Source organism: Abramis brama (genome assembly GCF_963993115.1).
Source record: "Abramis brama genome assembly, chromosome: 13".
NCBI classification, from domain to species: domain Eukaryota; kingdom Metazoa; phylum Chordata; class Actinopteri; order Cypriniformes; family Leuciscidae; genus Abramis; species Abramis brama.
The window spans coordinates 19,871,260-19,899,154 of NC_139975.1; the positions used below are offsets into that span (position 1 = coordinate 19,871,260).

At 37.0% G+C, this 27,895-nt stretch overlaps 5 protein-coding genes across 8 annotated transcripts; 2 read left to right on the forward strand and 3 right to left on the reverse strand.

Moving 5' to 3' along the window:
• Positions 1 to 949: 949 nt before the first annotated feature.
• On the reverse strand, positions 950 to 5,346 carry LOC311094762 (uncharacterized protein). Its single transcript, XM_084132935.1, has 4 exons — positions 3,878 to 5,346; positions 3,648 to 3,769; positions 3,438 to 3,493; positions 950 to 2,010 (listed from the first exon to the last, which is right to left on the reverse strand). Exons 1-4 carry the CDS (start codon positions 4,436 to 4,438, stop codon positions 1,718 to 1,720), a joined length of 1,032 nt encoding a protein of 343 aa, XP_083989061.1. The 5' UTR covers positions 4,439 to 5,346; the 3' UTR covers positions 950 to 1,717.
• Positions 5,347 to 5,395: 49 nt separating this feature from the next.
• yif1a (Yip1 interacting factor homolog A) lies at positions 5,396 to 9,941 on the reverse strand. 2 transcript variants are annotated; one of them, XM_084132938.1, is made up of 9 exons: positions 9,878 to 9,941; positions 9,530 to 9,571; positions 8,863 to 9,104; positions 8,578 to 8,682; positions 8,165 to 8,243; positions 7,199 to 7,256; positions 6,849 to 7,004; positions 6,653 to 6,746; positions 5,396 to 6,575 (listed from the first exon to the last, which is right to left on the reverse strand). In XM_084132938.1, the coding sequence occupies exons 2-9, from the start codon at positions 9,558 to 9,560 to the stop codon at positions 6,417 to 6,419; spliced, it is 924 nt and encodes a 307-aa protein (XP_083989064.1). In that variant the 5' UTR covers positions 9,561 to 9,571; positions 9,878 to 9,941; the 3' UTR covers positions 5,396 to 6,416. The 2 variants fall into 2 exon arrangements, with proteins under 2 accessions (XP_083989064.1, XP_083989065.1); XM_084132939.1 differs by having other exon boundaries at positions 9,530 to 9,568; positions 9,878 to 9,939.
• Positions 9,942 to 12,610: 2,669 nt separating this feature from the next.
• Positions 12,611 to 17,414, forward strand: fosl1a (FOS like 1, AP-1 transcription factor subunit a). Of its 2 annotated transcripts, none has more exons than XM_084132933.1 (4): positions 12,611 to 13,175; positions 13,774 to 14,034; positions 14,959 to 15,066; positions 15,160 to 17,414. In XM_084132933.1, exons 1-4 carry the CDS (start codon positions 13,020 to 13,022, stop codon positions 15,736 to 15,738), a joined length of 1,104 nt encoding a protein of 367 aa, XP_083989059.1. In that variant the 5' UTR covers positions 12,611 to 13,019; the 3' UTR covers positions 15,739 to 17,414. The 2 variants fall into 2 exon arrangements, with proteins under 2 accessions (XP_083989059.1, XP_083989060.1); XM_084132934.1 differs by having other exon boundaries at positions 12,878 to 13,175; positions 13,777 to 14,034.
• A 740-nt stretch (positions 17,415 to 18,154) lies between these two features.
• ccdc85b (coiled-coil domain containing 85B) lies at positions 18,155 to 21,667 on the reverse strand. The gene is made up of 2 exons (XM_084132941.1): positions 21,050 to 21,667; positions 18,155 to 20,932 (listed from the first exon to the last, which is right to left on the reverse strand). Exon 2 carries the CDS (start codon positions 20,771 to 20,773, stop codon positions 20,171 to 20,173), a length of 603 nt encoding a protein of 200 aa, XP_083989067.1. The 5' UTR covers positions 20,774 to 20,932; positions 21,050 to 21,667; the 3' UTR covers positions 18,155 to 20,170.
• Positions 21,668 to 23,284: 1,617 nt separating this feature from the next.
• fibpa (fibroblast growth factor (acidic) intracellular binding protein a) lies at positions 23,285 to 27,834 on the forward strand. Of its 2 annotated transcripts, none has more exons than XM_084133678.1 (11): positions 23,285 to 23,580; positions 23,825 to 23,935; positions 24,024 to 24,222; positions 24,321 to 24,447; positions 24,565 to 24,665; positions 24,994 to 25,127; positions 25,977 to 26,085; positions 26,240 to 26,303; positions 26,385 to 26,471; positions 26,560 to 26,657; positions 27,516 to 27,834. In XM_084133678.1, the coding sequence occupies exons 2-11, from the start codon at positions 23,851 to 23,853 to the stop codon at positions 27,583 to 27,585; spliced, it is 1,074 nt and encodes a 357-aa protein (XP_083989804.1). In that variant the 5' UTR covers positions 23,285 to 23,580; positions 23,825 to 23,850; the 3' UTR covers positions 27,586 to 27,834. The 2 variants fall into 2 exon arrangements, with proteins under 2 accessions (XP_083989804.1, XP_083989805.1); XM_084133679.1 differs by having other exon boundaries at positions 23,301 to 23,435.
• Positions 27,835 to 27,895: the final 61 nt, after the last annotated feature.

Genomic DNA, 27,895 nt, shown 5'->3' on the forward strand with positions numbered 1-27,895 from the left:
TTGATATTATTGAGCCTTAACCAGTTTTTAAAACTCCGTTTTATTAAAAAGTGTATTGAATATTACCTTTAATATTACATCATTGTACGCACATTCAGATCTGTTTTACTGGTATGTCAATGCATTTAAAATCGTTAGCTCATGCCAACATGGAAATGGGTACAAGCAATAAAGTCAAAAAAGTTTTGCCATATATCTAGGGAGTGTCTTCTAGGTTTCTCATAATGAGTCATACAAGTATGGCAGCCTTCATAGAGAGTAGCCAGGACCAAGAACCACCCATGAACATGATCTTATTCACTACATTACACAACAGCTGGTATGCAGAGCTTAACCTAAATCTGTATAGCACGTTCATGATTAAACATTTCTAAAGGGACATTTTTACCTGCACTTTCAAACTGATTCTATATTGAAAAACTATAACAATTTTTTTTTTATACATTTATATTTAATTACTTTGCTGCTTTTCATGTGTACATTTGGCAGTACATCAATCCATTAGTATTATATAACTATTACATTTAAAAGGAACACATACAAGGTGTATTGAAAATCCAAGCCACCCTCTCAGGATGATTTCCCAGACTGCATACATGCTACCCACTTTTGCAGCACTTTCAGAAGCACATCTGGACAGTTTTTACTGTCTCACGCTGTTTAAGGTGTATCTTAAATTATGCATTTAAACCGGTAGGTCATCTTAAGTAGGACGACTTTCAGAACACTGTCTTTTTCTCTCAATTACCCACATTAACAGATGAGACCACTGCAGACCAACCATTATCTAAAGGTTAAGATGTGTAATTTTCATAAATTAAGCCATGCGAGAAATTGTTAACTTCAGTGTTTCACTCCCCAAAGTATTCTTGTTATATCTGTAATATACTAAGAGTTTGCTAATTGAAACTACGGTAAACATAATTTCATGGGTTAAATCAGGCAAAGATTTCATCATATTATTTCAGTACTTTATTGCTAAATGAGTTGCACATGAAGAGAATGGGTTCAGAGTGTAATTTAGTGTCAACCTGTTTAACATACTAAACAAAAACAAAAAAATAAACCCATGAATAAAGAAAAATGTGACATGCATCATACTACACAGAAAACTAATCACTACAGAATGCTGTAGCATAACAATAAGAATAGACAATAGAAATAAGGGTTAGATATTAATCTTTCCATCTACCCAAACTAACAGCTGGCAGTTTGTCTCAATAATACTTGAATACGTTCATAATTTTGAACAATTTCATACAGTAAAAACCTAATTTTCTTTACAAAAAAAAGTACATCAGAACTTTATCCCTCTTATTTGAACCTAGAATACAACAAATCTTTAGATGAATTTTAATAGGAGGGACTTAATGAACAATGGCATGGAAGTGCATTACATATAACTTGTCAACCATGACAATAAACAATAAATATTTTGTTCTTAATGACCGTTCATCATTTTCCAGATGCTTTTTTCAACCAAAGTTACCTGCAATATACTAATATCAAGGATACTCTCACAGTGCTGTTGTCAGTCGCTACAAATGACTTTTCAAATCACTACATTATTTGGGATTGCTTATGTTGCACCTTTTATGACAGTAAGTAAAAGTTCAGGCAGTTATAAAGTGCCAATAATACATCAAGCCTAGAGTTTTCACAGTGGCCCATCTCCCCATTAACCCTCCATGCTTGTACATAGCACACAGGCAACCTCTCAGTGGTTTCCTCCCGCGAGATCAAGCAGTGACCCTGCAGCCTCCTGAGCCTCTGCGTCAAGCTGCAGTATCTCAACCGTCTCCAGGTCCAGCTCTGCGTCTCCTGGAAGAACCAGGTACTGATATTGCTGATACTGATAATAGTGTAACTCAATGTAACCGCTGTCTGCCAACGGATCTTTCTCCGAATCCTCGCCAGCAACCTCTGTAAGCTCCACAGACTCCATGGGGATCAGCTCCTCATGATCTGGTATCAAAGAGCACGGCGGGTTTGAAGACAGAGAATCTAGATCTGAGAAACAGTGCGAAAGTGATGGAATTAAGATAATTGTACCATACAGAACAGGACTGAATTTTGTGTGACAGTCACTCTATGTGACTCTTCTATATGAGACTCACAGTTGCATCATTTTTTTAAAAGGAAAGATCACCCAAAAATGAAAATGTTGTCGTTACTTACTCACCCTCGAGTTGTTCCAAATCTGTATTAGTTTCTTTCTTCTGTTGAACTCAAAAGAAGAATGTTTGCAACCAGACAGTTGACGGTAGCCATTGACTGTTATAGTAGAAAAAAAAAATACTATGGAAGTCAATGGGGTTACAAAACATTCTTCAAAATATCTTCTTTTGAGTTCAACAGAAGAAAGAAACTCATACAGGCTTGGAACAACTTGAGGGTGAGTAAATGATGACAACATTTTCATTTTTGGGTAAACTATCCCTTTAAATAAATGTCTTTCATTCACACACAAAAAAAACACACACTAACAAATACCAATTACTGTACTGTTGCATTGTTGTTTAATTAGTAGTATATGGTAAAAGATGTGTGCAAATGAAGAGTAAACTGTCCATTATGCGAGACATCTTTACTTAAATGGCCCTGTAGTAAAACAGCCTGACACAGAGAGGACGGCCATTATGTCAGTGGCTATAAGTTGCTAGGGTAATGTCTGGCTGTTACCAAGGCAACAGCTCACAAACATACCGTGTCTGGGAAAAGTGGATAAAGGCTAGCAAACAAAAAAAGTGCATGCGAGAGAAGCTAGCACAATATCATACACTACCATTTAAATTGATCAAAAGGGACAGTAAAGGCATTTATATTGTTACAAAAGATTTCTATTTCAAATAAATGCTGTTGTTGACCTTTCTATTCATCAAAGAATCCTGAAAAAAGGGTATATTGCCAGCACAACTGGTTTCAACATTGATAATAAGCCATGTTTCTTGAGCAGCAAATCAGCATATTACAATGATTTCTGAAGGATCATGTGACACTGAAGACTGGAGTAATGATGCTCACAGGAATAAACTACATTAAAATATATTCAAATAGAAAACAGTTATTTTAAATTGTAATTATATTTCACAATACAACTGTTTTTACTTTATTCTTTTTTATAACATTTATACAGCTTTTGAACAGTAGTGTATATACTTGTAAACGTTTTTTTAGAGCATTTATTTTACATGTCTGTTTTATGCCGCTAGATTTAATATATTTTTATTATTAACCTCTATGAATGATATTCTAGGTGTTTTGGTCTGTTGTGCTGTAATTGATTGTTTGTTAGTATGACAAGCTAAGCAAAGACCAATTTTTAGCCATGGCTGGACACTAAACTAAACTATAATAATTGTGATTAAAAGAATAAGTGGTTAGTAGATTTTCATTAGAGTTAAGTTCAAAAGTTGTGTTGTGAACTTGTGACTGACCTGAAAGTTCCATGGTCTCACTCAAAATGTTCTGCCCATTATCAGTCGCCTCCAACCTGTTCAAAATGGAGGTCAAATATGCTTGTATCAGTATCATATATCAAAAATGAAAGAGTCATTTGTTCATCTGACATCACGCATATTAAATCAGATAATTCAATATTATGCATCATACAGGTGGTGTATTAAAAGAAAGCGAATCAAACTCACAAAACAGGCTTGTTCAACAAGTTGCTGTTGGTACGATGGCAATAATGTGTTTTCTTAAGAACTTCCAGAAGAGCTGGCCGATATTCTGGACAAACACGCCACAATGAGCCCTTTCCAACAGACTGTAAAACAATACAGGAATATTTGATTAAACAAATTAAGCCATCTATATGAGAAGAGATCAGAACATTCTGATTAATGTGTTTTGGAAGTAAAGGGGTCTGACGCACCTGACTCTTGTCTCGATGTATTCGTTGGAAGCTCTTGCTCAAGGACAGGTTGTGTCGGACAGAGTTCCTCCATCCACCCGGAGCCTCTCTATAGTAGGGAAAGTTGTCGACAATCCACTCATAAATACATTTCACAGGGAGTCTCTTCTCAGGCGAGTCTTCTATTGCCATGAAGATGAGACTGCTAAAAGAGTACGGGGGTTTGGCAGGGGAGGGAGGCAGCTGTTGGGCAGGAATGGGCTCGAAAGTCTGAGGCAGTGTCGTGATTCTGGGCAGGGGCTGCAAGGGCAACAGGTTCCCTCTTTGATGCAACCAGCTGAGGCAGGTCAGGTCATCCTGGTCAGATACTGTGGAGGGACTGGGGCAGTGTGATCCTCCATATACCTGAGGGGTTGATGAAAAGTGAAGATAGGAGGCTGGGGTGGTTGGGGAGGAAGGGAGGGACGTAGGCAGAACAGCGGCAGGCTGTGGAAGAGAGGGGGATAGAGAAAGAGCTTCTGAATGATTTTGGGGGGAATGTAGAGGAGAATGGGGTGGCAGTGCTTGTGTGTCTTTCTCCATCTGTTTCCCAGCAGCAAGATACAGGTCCACACATTAACCTGTTGAACTGTAGAAACACACAAACATCTTAATATTAATGCACTGTACATATTATGTACACACGTGCAAACACGTCCTTTAACATTTTTTCTTTCTCAAAACAAGCACACCGATTTAGAAATTGTTAAATAAATAAACAAACTTGAAGGTATTAAACTCAGGAAGGACACTGTAAAAGTCATTGCCCTTCCACAGAAGTATCATTTCTTTTACAGTACTGAGTACACAAGCGAGTAAATCATTGAGCAAGGTAGTCAAGCGAGAAATGACATATTATTCAACTGGTGCTAAACAAACACAGCCTAATTAATGCGAAATATGAACAGGCTTTATGAAACAGAAATAAAAATAGTTCCGACTATTCTACCACAGAGAGCAAAGCCACATGGTCTATACACCTGAGAAAATGGCGCAAGAATATTAAGTTACATTTAGAATAATTACCCAAGCATTCATGCTCGCGTGAGCCCTTTATGTCAAGACAAAAGAGCGAAAGAAGAGCGAAAACTTACCTAAACAACTGGGTCTGAATTTATAGCATTCAATCTCCTATTATTTTCTCTTATAAGTTTAAAGTTTCTGTCAAAGTGTTTTAATATCTGCAAAAGAAGCTGTTATGCCTCGCACTATCCCGTCCTGTCTGCGCTGTCCTTTCCCACGTTGCCTTGGAAACCAGAAGGACGCTTTGCAGCCGGCGCGCCTCCTGCGCGACCCCTCCTTAAAGAGACAATCAGCTGGATGAAATAAAACGCGTTTGGTTTGATGTTTGCCGTTGGTACTCATCTATGCGATAGAAAAACATCGTTTGTAATTCTAACATGGTTGCAGGATTTTGCCCCAGAGTGTACAGCGCATGATCTGTCACAACAAAAGTCAAGTATTTTAATTTTCCAAGATGAAAACAGTTCTACACACCTCAAAGGCCTAAATTATGGACTTTATTTTGCTATAAAGAGGAAAACACTGCTATTCATGCACAGATAACCAGAAAAGGGCACTTGAGTTGACCATGTGTTCACCAATTACACATCACACAAGAATCACAGCACTGGGCAGATAGATTAGCATGCTTCTTAAAGGGATAGTTCACCCAAATTTTTTTTCATTTAATCACCCTAATGTTTTTCCAACCCTGTATGAGTTTCTCTCTTCTGTTGAACACAAAAGATGATCTAAAGAATGTTTGCAACCAGACAGTTGACGGCTCCCATTGACTTCCATAGTATTTCTTTTCTTGGAAAAACATGAGGGTGAGGGTGACAAAATCTTAAAGGGATAGTTTACCCAAAAATTAAAATTCTGTCATCATTTTCTCACCTTCAAGTTGTTCCAAACCGGTATGATTTCTTTTCTTCTGCTGAACACAAAAGAAGATATTTTAAAGAAGGTTGGTAATTAAACAGTTGCTGGTCCCCATTGACTTCCATAGTATTTTTTTTTTTCCTACTATGGAAGTCAATGGGGTCCATCAGTCGTTTGGTTACCGACTTTCTTCAAAATATCTTCTTTTGTGTTCAGCAGAAGAAAGAAAGTCATACAGGTTTGGAACAACTTGAGGAAGAGTAAATGATGACAGCATTTTCATTTTTGGGTGAACTATCCCTTTAATTTTTGGCGAACTATCCCTTTAAAAAGAAGTCTGGATTTTGTGACACTAAAGCAGCATGGCAAAGTCACAAGAGCAGTCGAATGGTCATTTTCCCATTTTCTCCATGTGAAAATGGCAGAAAAACACAATCCCGTAAAACTTTTAGATTATATTTTCAACAACTGATCTGCAGATGAAGCCAATATTGAAGATCAGTCCACATAAATCCTCTGTGAAAAAACACAATCATGGTAAGTCACTTTTTTTTTTTTTTAACAATGCCAAAGTTTGAAGCCATCCCAGTCCAGCATTGTCATTTTATAAGTTCCTTCAAAGTATAAATACTGTAGGTCATCTGACCAAATGAGCGGTGAGCCAGTAAATGATGATTGGCTGAAAGGCAGCAGATGCCACAGTTATGTACAAGCGAAAGCGGGGCTTGATACTCCCTCCTGCACCTATGGAGTCTGCTGAGATTGAAGAAAGGATCTTCATTTTTAGAGAACGAACCTGGAAAAAAAATGTAAAGAATGAAAAACTTAAATGCGCAAGCATCACTTTTAAACAAATTCCTAAACAAAACTCACAATAAAAAACATGAGGGCACAAGAAGACCAAGCAAGAGCAACAAAGTAGCCATCACTGCCAAAGAGCAGTCCACACAACACTGTTAAAATCATCCTGAAAGACAAAGACAAAAATAGTTTTTAATTCTATATAAAAAACAAATAACCCAATTACAAACTAGGCTCTAATACAATATAATATCCAACAGAAACATACCCCACATATTTGTATCCACTGTAGGCAACAAGGTCAAACGTTGAGAGGTCTGTGTGAACGGTGAGTAAGTAAAGACTGAGCAACATGACTAGAACTTCAATAATGATCCACACCAGAGCTGTGCTTGCACACAAACCCAGAACCTCTGGACTGAACCTGAACATGTAGAGAAAACTCATGTCATATGAATTCATGTCATATGAAACATTTATGAATCCCATTTAATAGGGTCACATCAGTGTTACTGAATGTAATAGGCTAGTTGACTAATTATTGTTATACAAATCCAACAGGATGTCTATAAAATGACACATCAGTGTGCTTCTCCTATGATAATCACCATTACTCACCGTTTCTGGATTCCTAAAGCCATTCCTGCCAGCAAAATGTAGGTGATAAAAGCCATTGCTAAATGAAAATGAAAAAAATTTTGATGAGGAAATCTACACTGAGCACATAATTGTAATATAATAACTAATAATAACACTACAAATCTATAAATTCACCAATACACTGTTTCTGATCTTGCTATTATGCATACTATATGCAAATATGTGACAACAGATGCAAATGCAATGTAAGCATAGTTTTGTTGCACACTCTTAGGCCCGGTTTCACAAACAGGGCTTAGATTAAGCCAGGATTACACCTTAGTTCAATTATGGCATTCATGTAGCTCAAAAAAAGTTTAAAAAAACATTTCTACAAAACAATGGCACTGACATATTGAAAAAGATATATCAGTGCAAGTTGCTTTCAGTTAAAACAGCTCAAACATGCATTTTAGTCTGGGACTAGGCTGAAGCCTTGTCTGTGAAACCAGGGAATACGTCTTTAACAAAGCCTAGTACTCGCCTAATACCCAAGGGAGCAGTAGAGTTCCCTTCAAATGTCTGTGCCATCAGGACGTGTAATTATTCGGGTAGCTAGCCAGTTATAAACATGTTTATAAAATCTAACTTACTCACAAAGATTCTCTTCAACTGCTGCTCTGCCATTACCTGAAAAAAGTGACCTGGCTGACTGGAGGGAGAATACTAGCCGTAGGAGGAGACAGTTTATGGAAATGTCCACCACATCGGCACTTGTGGTAATGCTGAGAACGCAGTGCATACTATGAATTGTGCTCTGACACATTTTTAGAGTGCAGTAATGCACAAAATTAAGCTTGAGCTTGCATTCAAATACTTGCTTAATGTTTGTTTTGGGCCTTAGAGAAACTCTAAAATTATTTTCAAGATGTTTAATAATTTATGTTGTACGCATAGATCAATGATTTTTCAGGTTGCTCAAAATTTATAATAAACATCAATTACTGGGTATGTAGAGATCTGGAGCATTGACATCATGGCGTGGTGTGAGAGGAGTGTCCCTGTGGTAACGTACTTCCCAGTCCTGATCATATCAGAGTAAACGTACAAAAAAAAAGCAAAAGATTATATTAAACCTGTTCAAAGAAAGGCAAGACAAACCTTTAAAATAATTTTGCAATAAATTAGATTTTCTGAATGAATTTGGGTGACGCAAGACAAGTTTGAAATTAATTTATGATAAAGGGACAACATATTAAAACTGATTAAATAAACTTTGTGCTCCATTTAATCATTTTTAGTTTTAAGAATATTTGGAGACAAAAAAATTGTCCAGCAAAGTAGTAATTCTGATTCAAATGAGAAAATAATGTTAATAAGCATTAATTATCTATTTGATTTAGGAATTAACATTTTACCTGATGTGTGTATGGGAAAATGAGAATCATCAGTTTCTTCATGACATATTTGGTATCAACTGCAAATAAATTCTTCAGCTTGTTCACTGGCATGAATCGGTTAATCTGCAGAAGAGATTACAGGGTGGACAAAAAAAAAAAAAATCAATTACACAATTCAAATTAATTAACATTTTTCAGAAGCCAGATGCAATGCATGATTGATATCTATAGTTAGATCAGTTGTTTTCACACATTATCATAACATATCACTGTGCACCTCCCAAGTCAAACATGGCATCTCACCTCTTTGTTCACAATATCCTTGCCTTGATTGGCAAGTGATGAGCCATACATCATGGCAGCATTGGCCATCGGATCTGCAAAGAGGTTGCCCACTCCAGGCTCTTGACCACCCGCTGACACTTCAGCCATATTATAACCTGAACTGTAGTAGTTCTGATTGTTCATTGGAGGAGGCCCAGAACTGGTGTCATCAAAAAGAAGTGGACCCCCACTGGGTGGAGATGCTCTGGCTCTGGGTTTTGCTGCATGGAGAAAAATTATTAAAAATTATATACAATTATTTTTATTTATTTTTTTGTACGATGAGAAATGACGGATAAAGCAACATCCCCTTTGCAGAACTCTCACATAAAATGTATGGCTATGCTTCTTAAATAATAGGATCCTTCTTTCCATTTAATTTTTTTTTTACTATGACCTGTGGTATAAAAGCAGTCCATGCTAATTACATGTGATGTGGCAAAGAGTTCACCCAGCACGTCATCAAACTAAGAGATCTAATTAGTTTAAGATAACTAATCAGTTACTCTACAGTCTGCATTGTACTTTGGTGCCAAACTGCACGTGATGTATTCATTTCAGACTGATTTTAAAGTACAGTATGTAACGTTAGTTGTCCACGTATGTCAAAGAACAACAATCTTTTGCCACGTTCTTTCATACGTACTTGCCCGGTGTCCATGCTGTTGAAAATCCATCTTCTCTCCTGCTTTGAATTCCAAAAAAAATAATTTGATCAGCTTCACCAGAAAAAAATCTGCAATCTAAGCGATTAAAGTCTCCCCACTAAAATGTTGCATCTGATGTCAGCATCAGACTAGTAATAATATACTAGCTTGCTATGTTGCTAATCTGAAAGATGACTAACAAAACATGTCCGATTAATCTTGAATGTGATACCAAAATGATTACAAATACATGTATCTTCATGCGGATACAAACGACTGGTAGTCACGTATAATATAAGTTTGAAATATTGTTTTTTAAATAAGTTCTCATGTTAGCTTATACTCACAGATACGCCTTCACCCTAACACCCTCCTCGCTTCGCTTCTCATTGGCTGATGACAAATGTGCCTGCGTGGCAGAGATGAAAAACATCACAATTTCATTGGTTAGAATGACGGTTGCGTGGACTGAAGTTCTTGCATTTTGATTGGCTGCAAACAAAGCAATCAAAAAGGTAGTAGCGCTGCGTAGTACTAGGCAACCGAAAGGAAAATACCCCCCCCCCCCCCTTTTTTTTTTACAGTCTATGATTTTAACACAGTAAATCAGTTGCATATATTAAGCTTCATCCCTTTTTATTTCTTACATTTTCTTATACGTTTAATTAAATGTGTAAAAGGCTCCATGAATATTTAAATATATATATAAAAAATAATGGTCTAATTAAACTCACTCAGTAGGGGTTAGCTAGAAAACTGGGACCAAATGTTGGTCTGTATAAAATAGTTTATTAAACATATCTAAACGTTCTCATAACAAATATGTGCTTCTGATGCTTAAAAAGAATCATAGGTCATTTGATTTGTAGAGCCACATTGATTAAAAAAATTTAATTGGTGACATTTAATTGTCAGTATTCTCATAAAAGTGTCAAATTACAACTTCATAAAAACACAGCTTCAACTTGTATGCAGGAAAATGGTCCGCAAAAACTCCTTTATAAGTCTCATGAGTATCATGATAATAATATAGCCTACATTGAACAGATATTTAACTGATTTGGACATAAAGAGAGAGATTATCTTAAAGATATAACTGCCACAGAGTTGTCCTTTTTCATGTTTCACTGTTTTTTGCAGTCATGAAGTTGAGACACCCCAATATATTTGTTGTAATAGGCCAAACAATTGAACAATTTAGAATCTTTTATGGCCTGTTGAAATGATGCGTAATTTATTAAATTCATGTCTTTAATGTCACATTTAAAGTCAATTACTATGAGAATGGAAATCATTTAAATAAAAGCATTCATACATCATAATATGCAATAATTACACCTAAGTGTGTGAGAAATAATAAGATATTTTTTTATTTTATTATTATTATTTTTTATCTGGTAAACTGTAAAATCATCTGGTATAATACTGGTAATATTTTTGTGATAAATGAAAGAATAGCAACATATTTGGTTGGATACGTGTAATAACTGGCGCATTGGGGAGTGCCCTTAATTTCTTAGTGTCCAGAACTTCAACATACGTAAATAGCTTGCATCAGTACCAAGCCTTGGGAAATAGCACATCCTATCTCACTGGGCAAGAAGCACCTTGCCTGCATGTCAAGGCATGTTGCAGAGAGTTGCAAAAGGGGTGTGTCATCACAGCATTCCATTCTGCTTATGTCATAATTCACTTAATGAGGCACTAACACTCTGGTCACAACCAGATTTTGCCAGAAGAAATCTGGTCACAACCAGATTTTGCCAGAAGCAATCTGAAACATCAAAATACCATTTAAATAGGGGTGGGGAGTCTATTTTTCCTCAAACACAGAGAAAGCAGATAAGATATCTCCAGCAGCCTTGTGGTTTCATTTTTACAAACATTTCCTTTGGCACAATCAGATCAGTGTGAATTGTAGTCCAAAATGAGTCATAATGATGCTGAAAATTATGCTCATATGCTTTGAAAAGTGGTCATAAACAACAATGACTGTATTTGAATGGTAATAAAAATAAAACTTAAAATAAAAAAATATATTTTTTGTGTTTTCACAAAAAAACAAGAAAAACATATTTACAGTATGTAGAAATTGGCACTGTAAATTCAGGAAGTACGAATGATGTCAGAGGGACCAGGATAAGAACTTAACTAGGTCAAAAATGCCACCAAATGTATAAAAATTACCCAAGCAGATATTAAAATGCCCCTTGTAATATTTTTTACAATTTTAATACTTGGTGATGTTAGTCTTAATTGTTTGGATTTAGAATTATTTCAGATGATTGACTCAGAAGCATTTAACAAAGGGTCACGTACTGTGTTTTTATATGGTGAGGAAAAAAGTACTCTCATAAGATGCCAAAATATTTTTCTGACACTGAAGTGAACCTGTTGAACAGTAACAGGAATTATACTGAGTGAGAGCAACTTACATAAAAAGCACAGGCTTGCTTCAAGTATCTTCTATGATTGTAAAATGTTTGCGCTCAAAATAAACCAGATTGCAGGTCTACCGTGAACTGCCCAATCATTTGTGGTTTTCAAAAGAGAAAAGGAAAGGTCATGAATCAAGATTTCACTCCCTGACACGATGAATCATTTTCCCTTTCATTGCTGTAGGGATGATTCAGCTAAATGGTGAAAAGCAGTGAAAATTGTTTCATGACCCTTCATTCATTCATAGCATTCATTTAGTGTATAGTGCTTTAAAGTGGTCTCTCCACAGGAACGTGCTGAAACCTCAGTGTACACACACGACTTCCCTTGTGGAAGATCAACCACTCTCTTAACATTTACTCATCGGAAGAGTACGTGAACTGCTGTGCGTGACCAATTAAATGTAGAAGTGTTAACATTAATCCGCATGCTAGTCCAGTAAAAAAAAATTCTGAATAGATGTATAAACTAAAAACTAAATTATAAAAAACTAAAGTTGCTGTAAAAAGCTCAAGTTTCGGTTTAGAGATGAGAGCGCCTATCACTAGCTTAAGCAGAAGGAGTTCCCGGAAAAATCCAAATATGGTCATATACGTAATCTTCCATGTGACTATACGTCATTCAAAAATATCAAATATACCGGCTGCACCATTTCCCGTAAGATGGGAGGGGCGAAAACTGTACGGCTCTTGATCACATATTTATTCTCGTGAACACTTGGAACCACCAGTCTGGCAGAAAAACAGAACTGTATTATATATATACTAAAACTTTAATTTTTTACATTTTATCCTGTCGCTGTATGCAATATGAACATTTTGAACGTTGACAGAAACTTCTAGACTCCCCCAGGTGTATCGTGGTGGATTCTACCGCTTTCCCGCAATAAGGTGGATTTTTAACTTGCTTTTGAATTTCGCGTGAACTGTCAGTGATATAAGTAGGAGGAACCTTTTCGGGAAGCAGACCCAGAAAAGAAAGCAGCAACACAAGAGTTTCACAGACTTAGACGACAGTTTTCCTTGGATTACTAAAGAGTAAACGGCATACATGTACAACTACGGAAACTTGGGCAGAGGAATCGACCGGACCTTCCCAGAAAGCAGCTCTGGATCAGGCTCGAGCCCTGCATCTCTCACTAACGTTACAACCACTGTCACAACTCAACACCACCACCACCATCAACAACAGCAACAACAACAGCAGGTAAGCGTCTTTTATATCATATCTAACAAGATAATGTTATACTCTTTCAGGAATTTAAGATTTCAAAACCGTTTCAGTTAATATTTAACCAAGTAACTTATATATAATAATTGATAGTTACAGTACCATTTTCATTGTTCATTAAAGACATATTACCTCAGTGATATTTTAAAACTAACATATCATTATACTTAAAATGCTTAACATATTATTTATTTTAATTAGAAATTAGTTGTAATTCATATTCATGAAGTAGTCAGGCATGTTTGAATTGTCATGAAAAATTTAATTCCATACGTTTTAAATGTCTTTGTGGACCTCCTGGAGTAAGTTACAGTTATAACCCCTGGTTTAAATTGTATTGACCAAATAAGAGCATACAGTAGTGAAGTAATGATATTATCAAAAATGTTATTATCTTTATAAGTGTGATTGCCTATTCAGGATGGTGTTTAAGCCATATCTGGGTGTTTCTGCAAATACAACAACAATGGGTTTTTGCGTCATAATGAGATATAATAAAGTCTCCTCCTTAAATCTCTGATGCCAATGCCTTGGTAACTGATTAAATATTATCTGTGTCTCCTGTACTTTAAAGCAGAAGTATTCTGTGGCAGGATCCAGTCAGTTTGTGCCCAGTCTTAATGCTATAACTTCAAACCAGGACCTTCAATGGATGCTCCAGCCCTCCCTTCTGGGCACCCCGGGGCCATCCAGGGCACTTCGACCATCTTACCCACTGCCACCAAGAATCCCATCTATGAATCCTCAACTTACTCTATCACATCTGTCCCGGCCAGGTGTTATTAGAGCAGCTACAGCTGTCGGCAGCTCAACAAGAAGCAGAAATAATGAACATGTAAGTTTAATTGTCGGTCTGTCTACGTGATGAGTCATGACGGGAGACGGTGACAGCATGGTTTGTCACCATGTTCACCTGTCATCCTCTCCATTTTTGTCAGTGGTCTTGGCCAAAACTAAACCCAAACCCAGTCATGCGTGTATTCTAAATCAAAGCGTGGAAGACACAAATTGTGTAATATCCTGTTGTGAGTCTGTAGTGTGTATGTGTGATCTGTGAACGTGTTTGCTGATACATACAGGGTGTGAATCTCATTTGGGCTTATTGAAGAGTGTGAACTATGTATTGAGCTGTAAAAGTTTGTTTGAATAAGACTCTTAAATACTTATGATTTTATAATATGCTAGATACTAGACAGCATCTACCGAGGATGAATCGCAGAGATGCTTAATCAATATTAACTCATGAAATCCTTCTTGACTCCAAGTCTTGAGTATGGCAGCGTGAGACTGAAATATTGAGACAGGAAATGGGATATCATGTGATTCACTGGAGTAAAAGAATATGACTCATTCCTGAGTCACTAGGGTGTTTGCAGGTGATTCATCAATACAAGGACAGGAAACTGCAAATGATGCTCACAAAAGAAAGACAGCGAGAAATGAATTAAAGGAATATAAATAGATTCATAATAGAGCATTTACAGAGATGAAAATTGCCATATTGCCTCAGAATGTAAGGTAGTTGATGATTTTTGAAATATAATTAAAAATCTCATCCCCTAGATGGCAGTATTTCCACAAGTTTAACAACTATAAAAATTGAGTTGACCATGGTTCCAATTAGACACAAAGTTTTATAATTATATTTATTTTTTATGATTTGTATATATTTTTTTATTTTATATATTACTATTATCAATTATTATTTTTAATAATAATGTTTAATTTGTTTTTAATTATTATTATTATTTTTTTACAGCTATCCACTGAGGAACTTGAGCGGCGTAGAATTAGAAGGGAACGTAACAAAATGGCTGCGGCTAAGTGCAGGAATCGTCGACGCGAACTGACTGACACACTGCAAAATGTAAGTTAATTTAGCTTCATTTGACATCTCCTTTCAATTGAAATGTCTTTGTATTTCTTGGACCCAAACACTGAACATTTCAACTTTTCACAGCAAACTGACCAGTTAGAGGATGAAAAATCACGTCTGCAGAAGGAGATTGCAGAGCTTCAGAAGCAAAAAGAAAAGCTTGAGTTGGTCTTCGAGGCCCATAAACCCATCTGCAAAGTCCAGGACTCTGACTCGGACTCTGACTCCAGCAATGACCTCCCATCACTGAGTGGAATCAAGATTGAGCCTGCGGACCCTGATCTTCCTGGACCCTCTGGAGAATCAAAGAGTTACACCAAGTCTAAAAATCCCAAACCCAAACCCAAAATTACCATCCCACCTCCAGCTTCAGCCTCCACTGTTACCAGCGTACTTCTAGAATCAGAGTCTCTTCATACTCCTGTCCTCATCTCCACTCCATCTCTGACTCCCTTTTCTGCCAGCCTGGTCTTCAGCTACCCACCTTCAATGGATACCAGCTCAGCGACTTCATCCCAATCCCTCAGTCTCGCCCCCTCTCAACACGGTACCAGCCAGCATTCTCGTAACCCTCAGCCGTGTGGTGTCGCTCATCGCCGCAGCAGCAGCAGCGGGGATCAGTCAGATCATTCTCTCAACTCACCAACCATCCTCACCCTTTGAGTTCTCGTGTTCATGACTTCCAAAAGTGTCCTTACTACTACACGCAAGCATAAGCAAGTACTGCATGTGTTATGCTTTTACCTGTGTATTCTGTTTACCTTTATTAATGGCTATTATCAAGTCACTTAAATGCATAAGAATACAGAAGCACAAGTTAAAGGTGATGTGTGTAACAGTTTTTAATGGTGAAACGCTTTCCCCTGTCCCAGCTTAATAGGGAGACACAACTATGCCATTCATTGGCTGATCAGTAATACTGGCTAAACCAGGGGCATCTGTTTGTCCAACCTATGACAGACAGTGTGATTTGTTTCAGAGAACGGTCCATTTGAGTTGGTGAAAGAAATAGTGGCGCAGAAATTACACACTTCACCTTTATGCATGTGTAGTGCAAAACGAGAGGTAAAAGCATCTTTCATATGAAGTAGACTGAAATCATCACAGCACATACTGTATATATAACACTGAAAAGAAAACTGACTGACATTAAAGCCCATAACGTTTGACTGTAGTGGCATTAATGATAATATTATTGATATATTCATTTATTTTAACTTACAGATTTAGTATATCATTGACGGTACTGTCGCAGTTAAATATATGGCCTACTAGCAAGTTTCTGTGAGAGTTAGAGTTGGTGAGAGCACAACCATTATACCTTTCAGGAAGGGATGTTTAAAGCAATTTTTAAAGAGTGTCTATTATAAGTTATTTATTAGTATGTTCATTTTAGAAATGTTTTGGTTTCAATTGATGGATCTGAATTTGTATTGGTTACTGTCTTGCTGTGCACGTTTGTGGATTTACACAGCCAGCGTAATGCTATTTCTTTGTCATGTCATTTTATGTTTTTAACCTTGGTTTTAAGAAACATAATGTTATAATAACAGTGTGTGCTGAATAAGCTAGTTTGAAAGAAACTGAAGGGATGCAGCCTACCTGGTTCTTTACATACAATGTCTGCAACACCACATCTCAACACTGAGAACGTACACTTCAATGACCGGTTTACTGTTACACTGGTTAAATTATATTTGAACTTCACTGAACACTTCAGTGCTTACACTACAGTGGGATTTCCATACAAGTACAAAAGTGAATGATTCACAAGCCAGTAGAAGTACATTATTAAGATGACTCTTTATACTGTATTGGATAAACTATGTTAGATTCTACTATTGCTTGACCACATATAGTTTTGTATTTATTTTTGAAAACAAGATATTTTTATAAAAATACTTTTTACTGGAAACATGTTGCATGCTGTTTAACATCAAATAAACAATTACTGAAAATATGTGCTGCTATTGGGAATACTACACAATATTATGACTTCTGAGATGTTTTGTAAAATAATAGTGCCTTGAAATTAGGAATTCCATTTATTTCTATTCTGTATGAAAAAACTGTTTAAGTTTTGCCCCTTCAAAAGTCTATTTGTAGCTGTAATGTTATTTCAGGGGGCACACGGATATATGCAATGAAGTAAATGCTTAGTAAGTTACATAATGGAAAGTGAGCAGGGGTGTGAGGAGGGGTTAAGCGGCAGTTTCCTAATAGGATGTCAAAAAAAGTTCAACGAGTCACGAAACAATTGTTAAAGTCCCTCCTCTAACAGTGTTGATCCTAATGTGATGTTTTGAAAGAATAAACAAAAATCAAATTTCTACTCAGGACAAACTTTCTGTGTTTTCTTTTTTCGTGTCATCTGCATGCTTGTGCTTATGGGAAAAAAATCACGTGCTCTGCATGACAAGTGTGCGAGGATTATTAAAATAAAAAAGTGTGAGAAATGTTTAAATAAATCTGAAGAACCTTTTTTCCACTATAAAAGGACCTTCAGTGCAATGGAAAGATTCAATTGATGTTAAAGTTTCTTCATGGAACAATTAAGAACTTTTATTTTTAAGAGTGCAATTAATAGCCTATGGTGACAAAAAGATGGAAAATACATTAAAAACAATTAAAGATGAATAGTCTGGATAAACAAAAGTGAAAGTAAAAGAGTGCGTATGAGGTAAAAGAGGCAAAAACATCATAAATATACAGAGAGCTTATTAAATAAACATGGCGACCCTATTTCCTCCACACTGCGTCCTCTGTTATCGCTTGGATTTCAAGTGAGTCACTTAGACGGGACATGAGAACATATGATTGAGATAATGAAGAGTTTGTACTGAGTGAACCGGCGAGCACATGTTCTGCTGAAAGGACCTCTGTATATGCCAGTCACAGTGAAAGTATTTCTGGCTCCGGTGCTGCTGTGCAAACAGCATGCCAAAAATAAAACAGTGAAACATCAATAAATTAAGGCCTGAGCTACAGCATGACTACAGCCTCGTTAAGCCATGACTGGGAAAATTTAATTATATGCTATAATACTATATATATATATATTTTTATTTTTATTTTTTTTCATGGAAAGTGAAAGTATGAGGAAAAAAAGATCAGAACAGAACATGGTGTGTCAGTCAAGTGTATTTAAAGCTATCTCAATTACTATGAGCATAGCCTGAAACAAAGCAAATGCTAATCAATCAGAGAGCTGGGTCTTGTAGCTATATAACTGAAGTCATTGAAATAATACTGATCATATATTTGGAATAAAAACATGTACAACAGAACAATCCTAGGTAGGAGGGGTCTTGTAGAATGCAGCAAATATAACAAAAATGACTATTATAATAACAATATATAGCACAATAATTTTAAAACTACATTTCTGTCAATGTTTTCCCCTCCAAACATCAGTGTCAATTCAGCATGTATTAATTAAAGTCTTGTCAAAGCAACAACTGAACACAAAAAGCTTTGTACAGTACAGCTATGGTTAAAGTGGGGTTAATGCAAAAGAAAGTTCATTTTGGATTCAGTGCAGAGCACAGTAACACTGTTTAGTGGAGCACACGTCACTACATCTAGTGAATTATACTGTCCAGTTCAAAATAATCAAGAAATAACAATCTCATACTGTAGAAAAGTGGTCTAGTAACATGTGCATTTCCAGTGAATCATTCTTGGGCCTCCGCAATAGCGAAACAGCCATATTATTTCACAAAAAAATCTGATCTGCTTACAATGGAGGCTTTGCTTTGCACAATCATTTGATACTACCAGTTCCTCTCCATTGTTGAAAATGATTCAGTGCTTTTTGTAAATGATCTCAAACAGATCATTGTAGTATATGGCTCTAATCAGTAAAAATGTGAATCTCTAAAGATTGAAGATTCATTGCAGCCCTGTCATAGTGCATCATAGGAGAAACATCAGCCCGTGAACAGATCAGTGCACAGTAAAACCTGGTAAAAGTTAGCAGTTTCTCCCAATGTTGTTTAAAATGTCAACCCCAAAACTAAACCCTAATTTGCCCCTATCTACAACCCCTGTGAGAGATGAGAGGAAACATTCCAGCAACACTTGGAAAAACATACATTCAAATAATGCTACTAATACGATAAATAGGCCTGCAGGAAAATTTTAAGATTTTGAAACATGGTGGATGGGTTCTAGAAAGTTCAAGCCGGTAGGCCGTCTTAGACCAGAATTAGACCAGTTTGTCATATCATTTTAAGGTGGTCCAGATGGTTTTCGACTAGCTTAGACCAGCAAGAAACCGGCCACCATGTTCAGAAACACAGCTTAAGGGGAAAGTGATGATTTACTCTCATTCATTCCATACCTGTATGACTTTCTTTCTTCTGCAGAAAACAAAAGAAGATATTATGAAATGCTTATGTTTCTGTCCATACATAGGGATTTCCCAAACATTTTTGTCAGCTGAAAAACTTTGCCCTAAAATATTTTTTTATTTTTTATTTTAAAATTATTTATTTTAATTTCACATTTTTATAATTTAATTATTAGCTTTCATGAACCCCTTGCAGTTCCCTCACAAACCCCCAGTTTGTGAAGCCTGTACGATAAAAGTCAATGGGGTCCAATTCTGTTTTATTTTATGGATAAAAACAGTTCTTCAAAATAAACATTCTTCACAATATCTTCATTTGTGTTCTGCAGAAGAAAGAAAGTCTACAGGTTTGGAATGACATGAGGGTGAGTAAATGAACACAGATTTTGCATTTTTGTGTAAACTATTTCTTAAAGATGGATTTTCCAACACGAGGACAGGTTTTGAAAGAAAAGGCTGTCACTTTAAAGCTTAAAAATAATTCTATTTTGCCTGGCACCCAATAATTTCCCTCAAGTTTTAAAGGTCTGCCAACTATAAAATGTTAATCAATGAAATATAGAGAAACTGTACTTATGGCATCAAAAGGCCATGAGTAAACTAGCCTACTGAAGTCCTGGTCTATTTTTTTCCCCACTGAAATCTGAGATGTCATTGCCAGAAAATGTAAACTACTTTTGTAGACAAAAAGTCTGTCTCAGCATCAAGAGAGAAGGTTAAGTAATATGGCTCTGCTCCTCTCCTTCAGTCATCTGGTGAACACACCAAGTGCAGCTGGTCTGGACTGCCAACACTCCCAGTGCTGGAGCTCCCGTCACCCACATCCCGGGCCACCATACACGGTATGTTGAGATCCGTGGAGCCACCCGGGCTGGAATCACTTCTGCTCACGCACTCTTCCTCAAGCACCAAACAAAGTTCCTTCAGATCCAGGTTCTCCTTCACCAGACCGTCCTGCATCCGCTCCAGGTCGGCGAGTTTCTTGAGGTATCCGCCGAGGTCCTCGCGCATCACTTTGGCCGCGTGATGGCCGAATAGTTGCCACTCACGCGCGAGCTTCTTCACTTTCAGACGGTCGTCGTCCAGAAAGCAGCATAAATCCCGAAGTTCCTGGTTCTCCTCTTGCAGCCGCTGGTTGATGACTTTGAGTTCCCTGATTTCAAGCAGATGTCCCTGCAGTTGTTTATTGACCTCCTTTATTAATCGGCCGCGCTGTATGAGAGCGGACATCTTATCCGATTCTTCTTTGCGGAGTCGATTCACCAGCTCTTCCTTAGAACAAGTCAGCAAGTCTTCATCGGACATCTTTGACAGCTCCCGGTTCAATATTTCACTGTCGCTCCCCATATTGTACACAAATTCACCATCAATTGATATTACAGCGATTAAACTACAAAGTAAGGCTTACGAGGCACATGAGATGTCTGTCACTGTAAATGAATCGCAACATTCCTCACCCAGGCACGAAGAAAACGGCCATTTCCTCTTCGGTCCGATATTTATAACCTACAATAAGGGAAAATCACAGTTCTTATATGCAAACAGGCTTGTCTTTGGCCGTGTTTAACGATTAAAACAACAAGCTCATCCCGATTGAAACACACTGAACAGGCCTAACGTTACCTCTCTCTCCTCGGTGTTTTAAATCGTATTTGGCAGCATTAATTTCTCAGTATTTGGCTTCTGGGAAGCACTGAAGCTCAATCGCGTTTGTTCCTGCTCCTCGGGATGGGATGAGAGGTCAACAGAGAGGTTTAAAATAATCCCCGTGGAGCATCTCTTCTCTTCTGTATTATCAGGGATCACAATGTCCGTCCGCATCCGTCTCTCTCTCTCTCTCTCTCTCTCGCTCGCTCGCTCTCGCTCTCTCTCCGCCCTAACTTCCACTCATTCCAGTTCAATCCACGGCATAACCACGTTATTATTTACTGTCTAAATAGGCAAGACATCCAATCGCTAGCGTTCCTAAAACGCGTTATAAATATGAAAAATAAATAAATAAATCAGAGTCAAAATGTAGGACAGGCTGGTTACACTAGTGCTGCATGCGATTGGTCGGTTTTTACCAAAAAACTATGCCGGATAATCCGAATCAACGAGGTTGAAATGTATTGCGGCAGCCTGCGGGTTTACTTCGAGGTGATTCCTGAGGAATTCGCTGAGATGTTCCTTGAGATTACAGTGTTTCCTTTGGCGGTGGTGGTGGTTGGAGGCAGTGATGTCTTCCCTCATCTCCTCCTCTCCTCCCCCTGTTCTCTTCACCCCCTCCCCTCTTCCCTTACCGTAAAATCTGCACTGTATCCTGGCTAGTGGGAGAGTTTCCCTCTCACAGCTGTTTCTAATGTCTAAAGCTTCATGATACTCCTACCAAGATATACTGTATTTCAAAGGCTATACAAGTTTATGTTGAAATATCTCTGGATGAGGTCTTCCCACTGCGACGATGAGACTGCATACACACGGGACACACAAAACTAACGGAAAGGGTGACAAAAGCTTTTTCTCTACTTTAAGCCATGGTATTTAGCCACATCCTTCCTCCCTGCTCTCCAGCACAATTGCTCGCACGAGGACATAACAATGTGGGTGTTAACCAGGGCCAGGGGTGAGAGGGGGGTTGCTGGAGTGAGAATGGAAACAGGCCACACTTTCGGATAAACGAGCGGGAGGGGTGAACAAAGGCATGCAAGACAATAGGGGAGAGGTGCAGAATAATAAGGCCATGTCAAAAACACGCTTGCGCTCCTTTGGTGGATTCAGTTAATTAATTGCAGTTTGGGTGCAAAGAAAACATTTAGATTTATGTTGCCTAAACTGCTGTGCAGGGGATTAAAAAGTAGCCTATACATTATGAAATATCCAATAATAATCTGGTAATGATGGTATGGTTAGAGCCAGGCTACTTGGAAACATATTGAAAGCAGAGAAGTGTCTTTGTCAGTCTAATTTTCTTCTTGGAAATGTAAGAAACTATTTGCAACTAAGCACTCCTGTTTTAAAAATGTGTGTTTTTACTATTTGTTTCCAAACCTGTTCCAACCATCCACAAAGTGTGTGCTCTTCAGTCTCCTCCACTCACCGGTCATAGTCTCCTCCCAAGCTACCTGGTAAAAGGAAATTATTTTGTTATTCACTATTATCAATCATCAATTACTCTTTATTCACCTCGCTATTCACCTACTTCATCTGTGCGTTTTATCTGTTCAATAAATACCTGTTTGATGATAATCCTGTCTCTGAGTCTGGTATTTCATTATAATAATAAATCAGATCATGTTCTCATATAAAATCATCTTATAAATGTTATTTCCCTGTCAATTTACGATTCAAAATACATTTTAAAATGTTGAGGGATTTTGGTGAACTAGGGAATGTGAACGTTTTAATTTGGTTACTTTGTTTACCACACAGATGCTTTGCTTATGCTAGGGCAGCGACATTTCCCTTTATAAATGGCTCAAGGGCATCATAGACCAGAATTGTGATGTCAGTAACTTTTTCTTGGTTATCTAGGTTACCTCTACCTGAAATTAAAGCTCTTGTTATTAGAAGGCTACCACTATCACCATGATGGATTCTTTTAAACCACGTATTCCATTTTAACAATCAAATTGTAGGATAGTCCTTTAATAGGATCTATTCAATGTAGCAAAATCTCTTTTTACTCCTCCTGACATCTATATTTGACATACATATTTTATGTATGTAGTATTAGTATTCCTATTCAAACCTATTAAAGTCACAAATATCACTATTTGACTATAAGACCAGTTCAGTTGACAGTGGGCTCATATTAATATACAGTTGTTGTGATACCCGAACACTCACTACCCGAAACTACAGTCACGTGAATGTGACGTAAAACGAATGCGGCGCACACCCGGAAGTAATCATAACGGTGTGTTGTTGCTATGGATGAAGCGAAGTGGCTCGATTTGACAGTTTGTGTTTGGTAAACATAACTGTGATGGTTACCAATGCATAATTAACTCGTGATAATTATTTCTACGTACGTATCCGATAAGCTTATGTTTTCGAGCGAGTACATTTTGAAAGGAACTAACTTAGACATTCAAAAACTAAAGCTAATGTTGTGATATCTGAATGTGATTAAGTTAAACACCAGCCGTCGCGTAAATACGCTTGTGTGTCTGGTAAGTCCTCTTAGGATATTTGGAAAATACGTCATGTAGCATGTCTGAGATGTGTGGTGTGTTAAATTGTGTTAGGGATTAGTTAAATGGTTAATGATTAGTTAACGGCCGTAGCTGTAGCTAAGTCTTGTTCTTGACTTGCAAAAAGTGCCAAAGAGTGAGACTATCCTTGCAACTCAAAGTCACTGAATGTTAAAAGCATCCGTTTGGTATTAACTTACCATGACCATGTGCCTCTGTACAGCTTAAACATACATTGCCGATGTCAAGATGTCTGTGGAGCTGGATGTATTTGTTGGAAACACCACCATTATGGACAAAGAGGTGTATCAACTGTGGTTGAATGGATATACAGGTAAAGTATAGTGCATGAGACTATGAACTACTGTAATACCTGCTTAGAAATTGATGTTATATTTATAACAATGTGGTTGCCTTCATAGTGAATGATGCAGTGACGGTGCGGATAGAAGGAGGTGTAATGGAGGAGTGTGAGGTGAGTGCAGAGGTGCTGCTCAGTGACACCATGGACCAGTACAGAACTTTCCAGATGTGCGAGAGACTTTTACACCACCCAGCTAAACTAGCCAATCAGCTTCTGTTTCAGATACCGCCAGACCGACAAGCCATGCTCATTGAACGGTATGCACTGATTTGTGTCTTGCCAATTGAAATATTTTATTTATTGAATAGTTTTGTATTATTGAGTTTAAACTACATGTATTCACATTTTCTTCTAGGTATTATGCTTTTGATGATTTGTTTGTTCGAGAGGTCCTGGGAAAAAAACTCTCCAAGGGAACAAAAAAAGACCTTGATGATGTTAGCACAAAGACAGGCATTACGCTGAAGAGCTGCAGAAGACAGGTGGGCTGAACTACTCTATTTGAAACTATATATTTCTCATTGACATGATTTATGCTTGGATGCTTTTCCAAGACACTTTTGGGAATTAAATGATTATATCTATCTCCTCAAATATAGTTTGACAACTTCAAGCGAGTGTTCAAAGTGGTGGAAGAACTCAAGGGCCCCCTTGTGGAAAACATACGGCAGCACTTTCTGTTACCTGATCAATTAGCAAGGTGAGAAAGAAATGAACATTTGCTTAAATTACTCTGCTTAGATCTATTCCTTGAAGTTTCGGTAACACATTACAATAAGGTTTCATTTGTTAACATTAGTTAATGCATTAACTAACATGAACTGACAATGAGCGATATATTCTTAGAGCATTGATTAACCTTTGCTAATGTTGGTTTTCATGTAAATAATGTTAACAGATACACTTGATCTTAAACATGTATTGGTAAATGTTGAGTGATATATTCATCCCATGAACAGTTGCTTCAGTGCTGATTTGGTGCTTTTTCACCTTCTCTTGCTAAACGATCTTGCCAATTCCTCCTCCAGAGACTATGCTGCAATAGTGTTCTTTGCCAATAATCGTTTTGAGACGGGGAAGAAAAAGTTGCTGTATCTAACCTTCCAGGACTTTGCCTTCTGTGCTGGGCAGCTCATCAACAACTGGACTCTAGGAGCTGTTGGTAAAAGACCAGTTACACAGCTCTTACACAGCCAACTGCAATACTTGAAATTTCACAATCTCATTTCCAATTTCTATACCACTGCAAAAACTACTAGTATAACTAATATAAAGTTCAAACATGTAGTCAATCATTTTAAAACTTAAAACTCATCTTTGATCACCAAAATTACATTGCATCTTTGATCATTACAAATTACAAGTTTTTTTGGTTACATGGACGTCAGAAACGCGTTTTTGAGACTGTCCTTGGTTCACTGCAGTTTCAAAGAGAAAATACTCAGAGATGGTGTTGACTTATGAATTTGCACATGGTTTGTCTTAAAGCATATTAAAAACACATCATAGACATATAAACAACATTAAAAGCTTGATTTTAAAGAAAAGTGAACAGTCAGTAATACAATAAGAACAAATAAACAAATTATGAATGAAATAAACAGTGCTTTTAAGTTTTTCAAGTAGGAAGTAACAGAAGTACTCTGGTACAGAAATTGAATAATCAAATGCAAAACAACACTGTATAGTCTTCACTGTATGAATTGAATATAGATTAATCTATGTTAAAGCTACAAAAGTTATTCAGTCAAGAGCAGTGAGTGATTTTCTTTTTGTCTTTTGTTGTTTGATATAGCGTTTTTTTTTGGTTTTTTTTGCGATAAAGCCTGGCTGACTGCACATTTTCCCTTACATAAATGTCCTAATGGTGTCTTGAGCATCTAATCTGAGGTTATTAATGGACATCTTCTGTCTGATCACTTGTGTAGTTTAGAAAAAACACATAGATGAAATTATCTCCTTTTTTGTCTGTCTGTCTGTACTTTCAAAATCCACGATCTCTTACCATTAGATAACATGATGGAGGACATGGATGTAGATCTGGATAAAGAATTCCTTCAAGACCTCAAAGACCTCAAAATTCTAATCACAGACAAGGATCTCTTAGACCAACACAAAAGGTGTGTGTTCAGCACTGTGTGTGAGTGAGTGATTTGGATGGGGAGAATAGAGATTAGAATAGAGTCTGAGGAGGGCTGTTGTAAATGTCCAAATGGTTCATGGTTACTCCTTCTGTCTCAGCCATCTGAATAATGAAACCTCTCATCCACTCAGTTTAGTGTGCACTGCTCTGCGGGGTAAAACTAATGTCTTCATCGAGATGGAAGCCAATTTTAAGGTAAGAGAGTTGGTCATGTGTTTCTTGTGAAATAAATGCTTTACTACATGATTTTTGATTTCAAAATGTCTTCTGCTGTAGAATCTCTCAAGAGGCCTTGTGAATATCGCTGCCAAATTAATCAACGCAAAAGATGTCCGCGATTTCTTCATTGACCTTGTTGAAAAGGTACTTTTTTTAAATTTAATAATAGCATCTATCAGGTCTGAAGCACTCACATTTTTCACAAAGCATTTATTCTTTTTTCTCTTCACAGTTTATTGAACCTTGCCGATCAGACAAATGGACATCAGTAGATGTGAACCTCTACCTTACTCATTATACTAACTCGGCACATATCCTTGACACCTTCAAGTAAGTGTCACTATGGCTGTTGTATATTTTCTTTTGGTATTTTTCTAGACAATTGCTTTATATGGAAGTCTTAGTTCAGGGGAAATTCTCTTTGCAACCAGTGGGGGTCACTGTATCAAATGCACATTGCTTTATCTGTAGTCACCTTTGTTTCCTGTCTAGTCATTTATGTGGTTTAACCACTGTGGAATGTGTTTTTATGTTTATTCAAACCAAATCACCTCAAATCACTTGGAATTTTGTATTTATCCTGAACTACACTACCGTTCAAATGTTTTTTCATGCTCACCAAGGCTGCAGTTATTTGATCAAAAATACAGTAAAACAGTAATATTATGAAATATTATTACAATTTAAAATAACTGTTTTCTTATGTTCCTTATATAACTGTTTTCATATATTTTAATTTATCTTTTTCTTGTGATGGCAAAGCTGAATTTTCAGCATCATTGCTCTAGTCTTCAGTGACACACGATCCTTTAGAAATCATTCTAATATGATGATTTGCTTAATAATAAAACATTTATTATTATTATCATTGTTGAAAACAGTTGTGCTGCCTAATTTTTTATAGAAACTGTGATTATTTAGGATACTTTGATGAATAGAAACTTCAAAATAAGAGCATTTATTTGACATTTCTTGTAACAGTGTAAAAGTCTTTTGATAATTGTAATGCATCCTTGCCCCAAAAAAGTTTTGATTTCTTAAAAAAAAAAATCATACTGACCTCAAACTTTTGATTGGTCAAAGTGAACATTTTGAATGTATTAACAAAAACAAGCTCTTATAAGACCAAATAGAGAAAAAGTGTATGTTATGACACATTTTTAAATCTCTCTCTGATTTTTTTCTCAGGCATCATTCTGTCTGGACCAGGTACATGGGAGTTATCAAAAGTTGCATCCTTAAAATGTACCATGAGTAAAGAATCTTCATTTACACATTCTCTCTCTTCATGATAACTCAGTCTAGCATCTGATGAATTTATGGCCTGGTGTTTAATATCTCCTGTCTATCATCATCTTTCTTTAATCTTTTCTCAAATATACCCCAACCCCCCCTACCATCTGTCCATGTCTTCACCTCCCTCTTCCTCTATCCCCGTTTCATTCTTTCACCCCTTGGCCTCCAGAACTGTATGACTTGTAAATAAACACAGCATGATTTCCACAGACACTGTCTGCATTGTGTTTTCATTAACTCTGCTTTGTGGGTTTCCCTTTTAGCAAACCCTC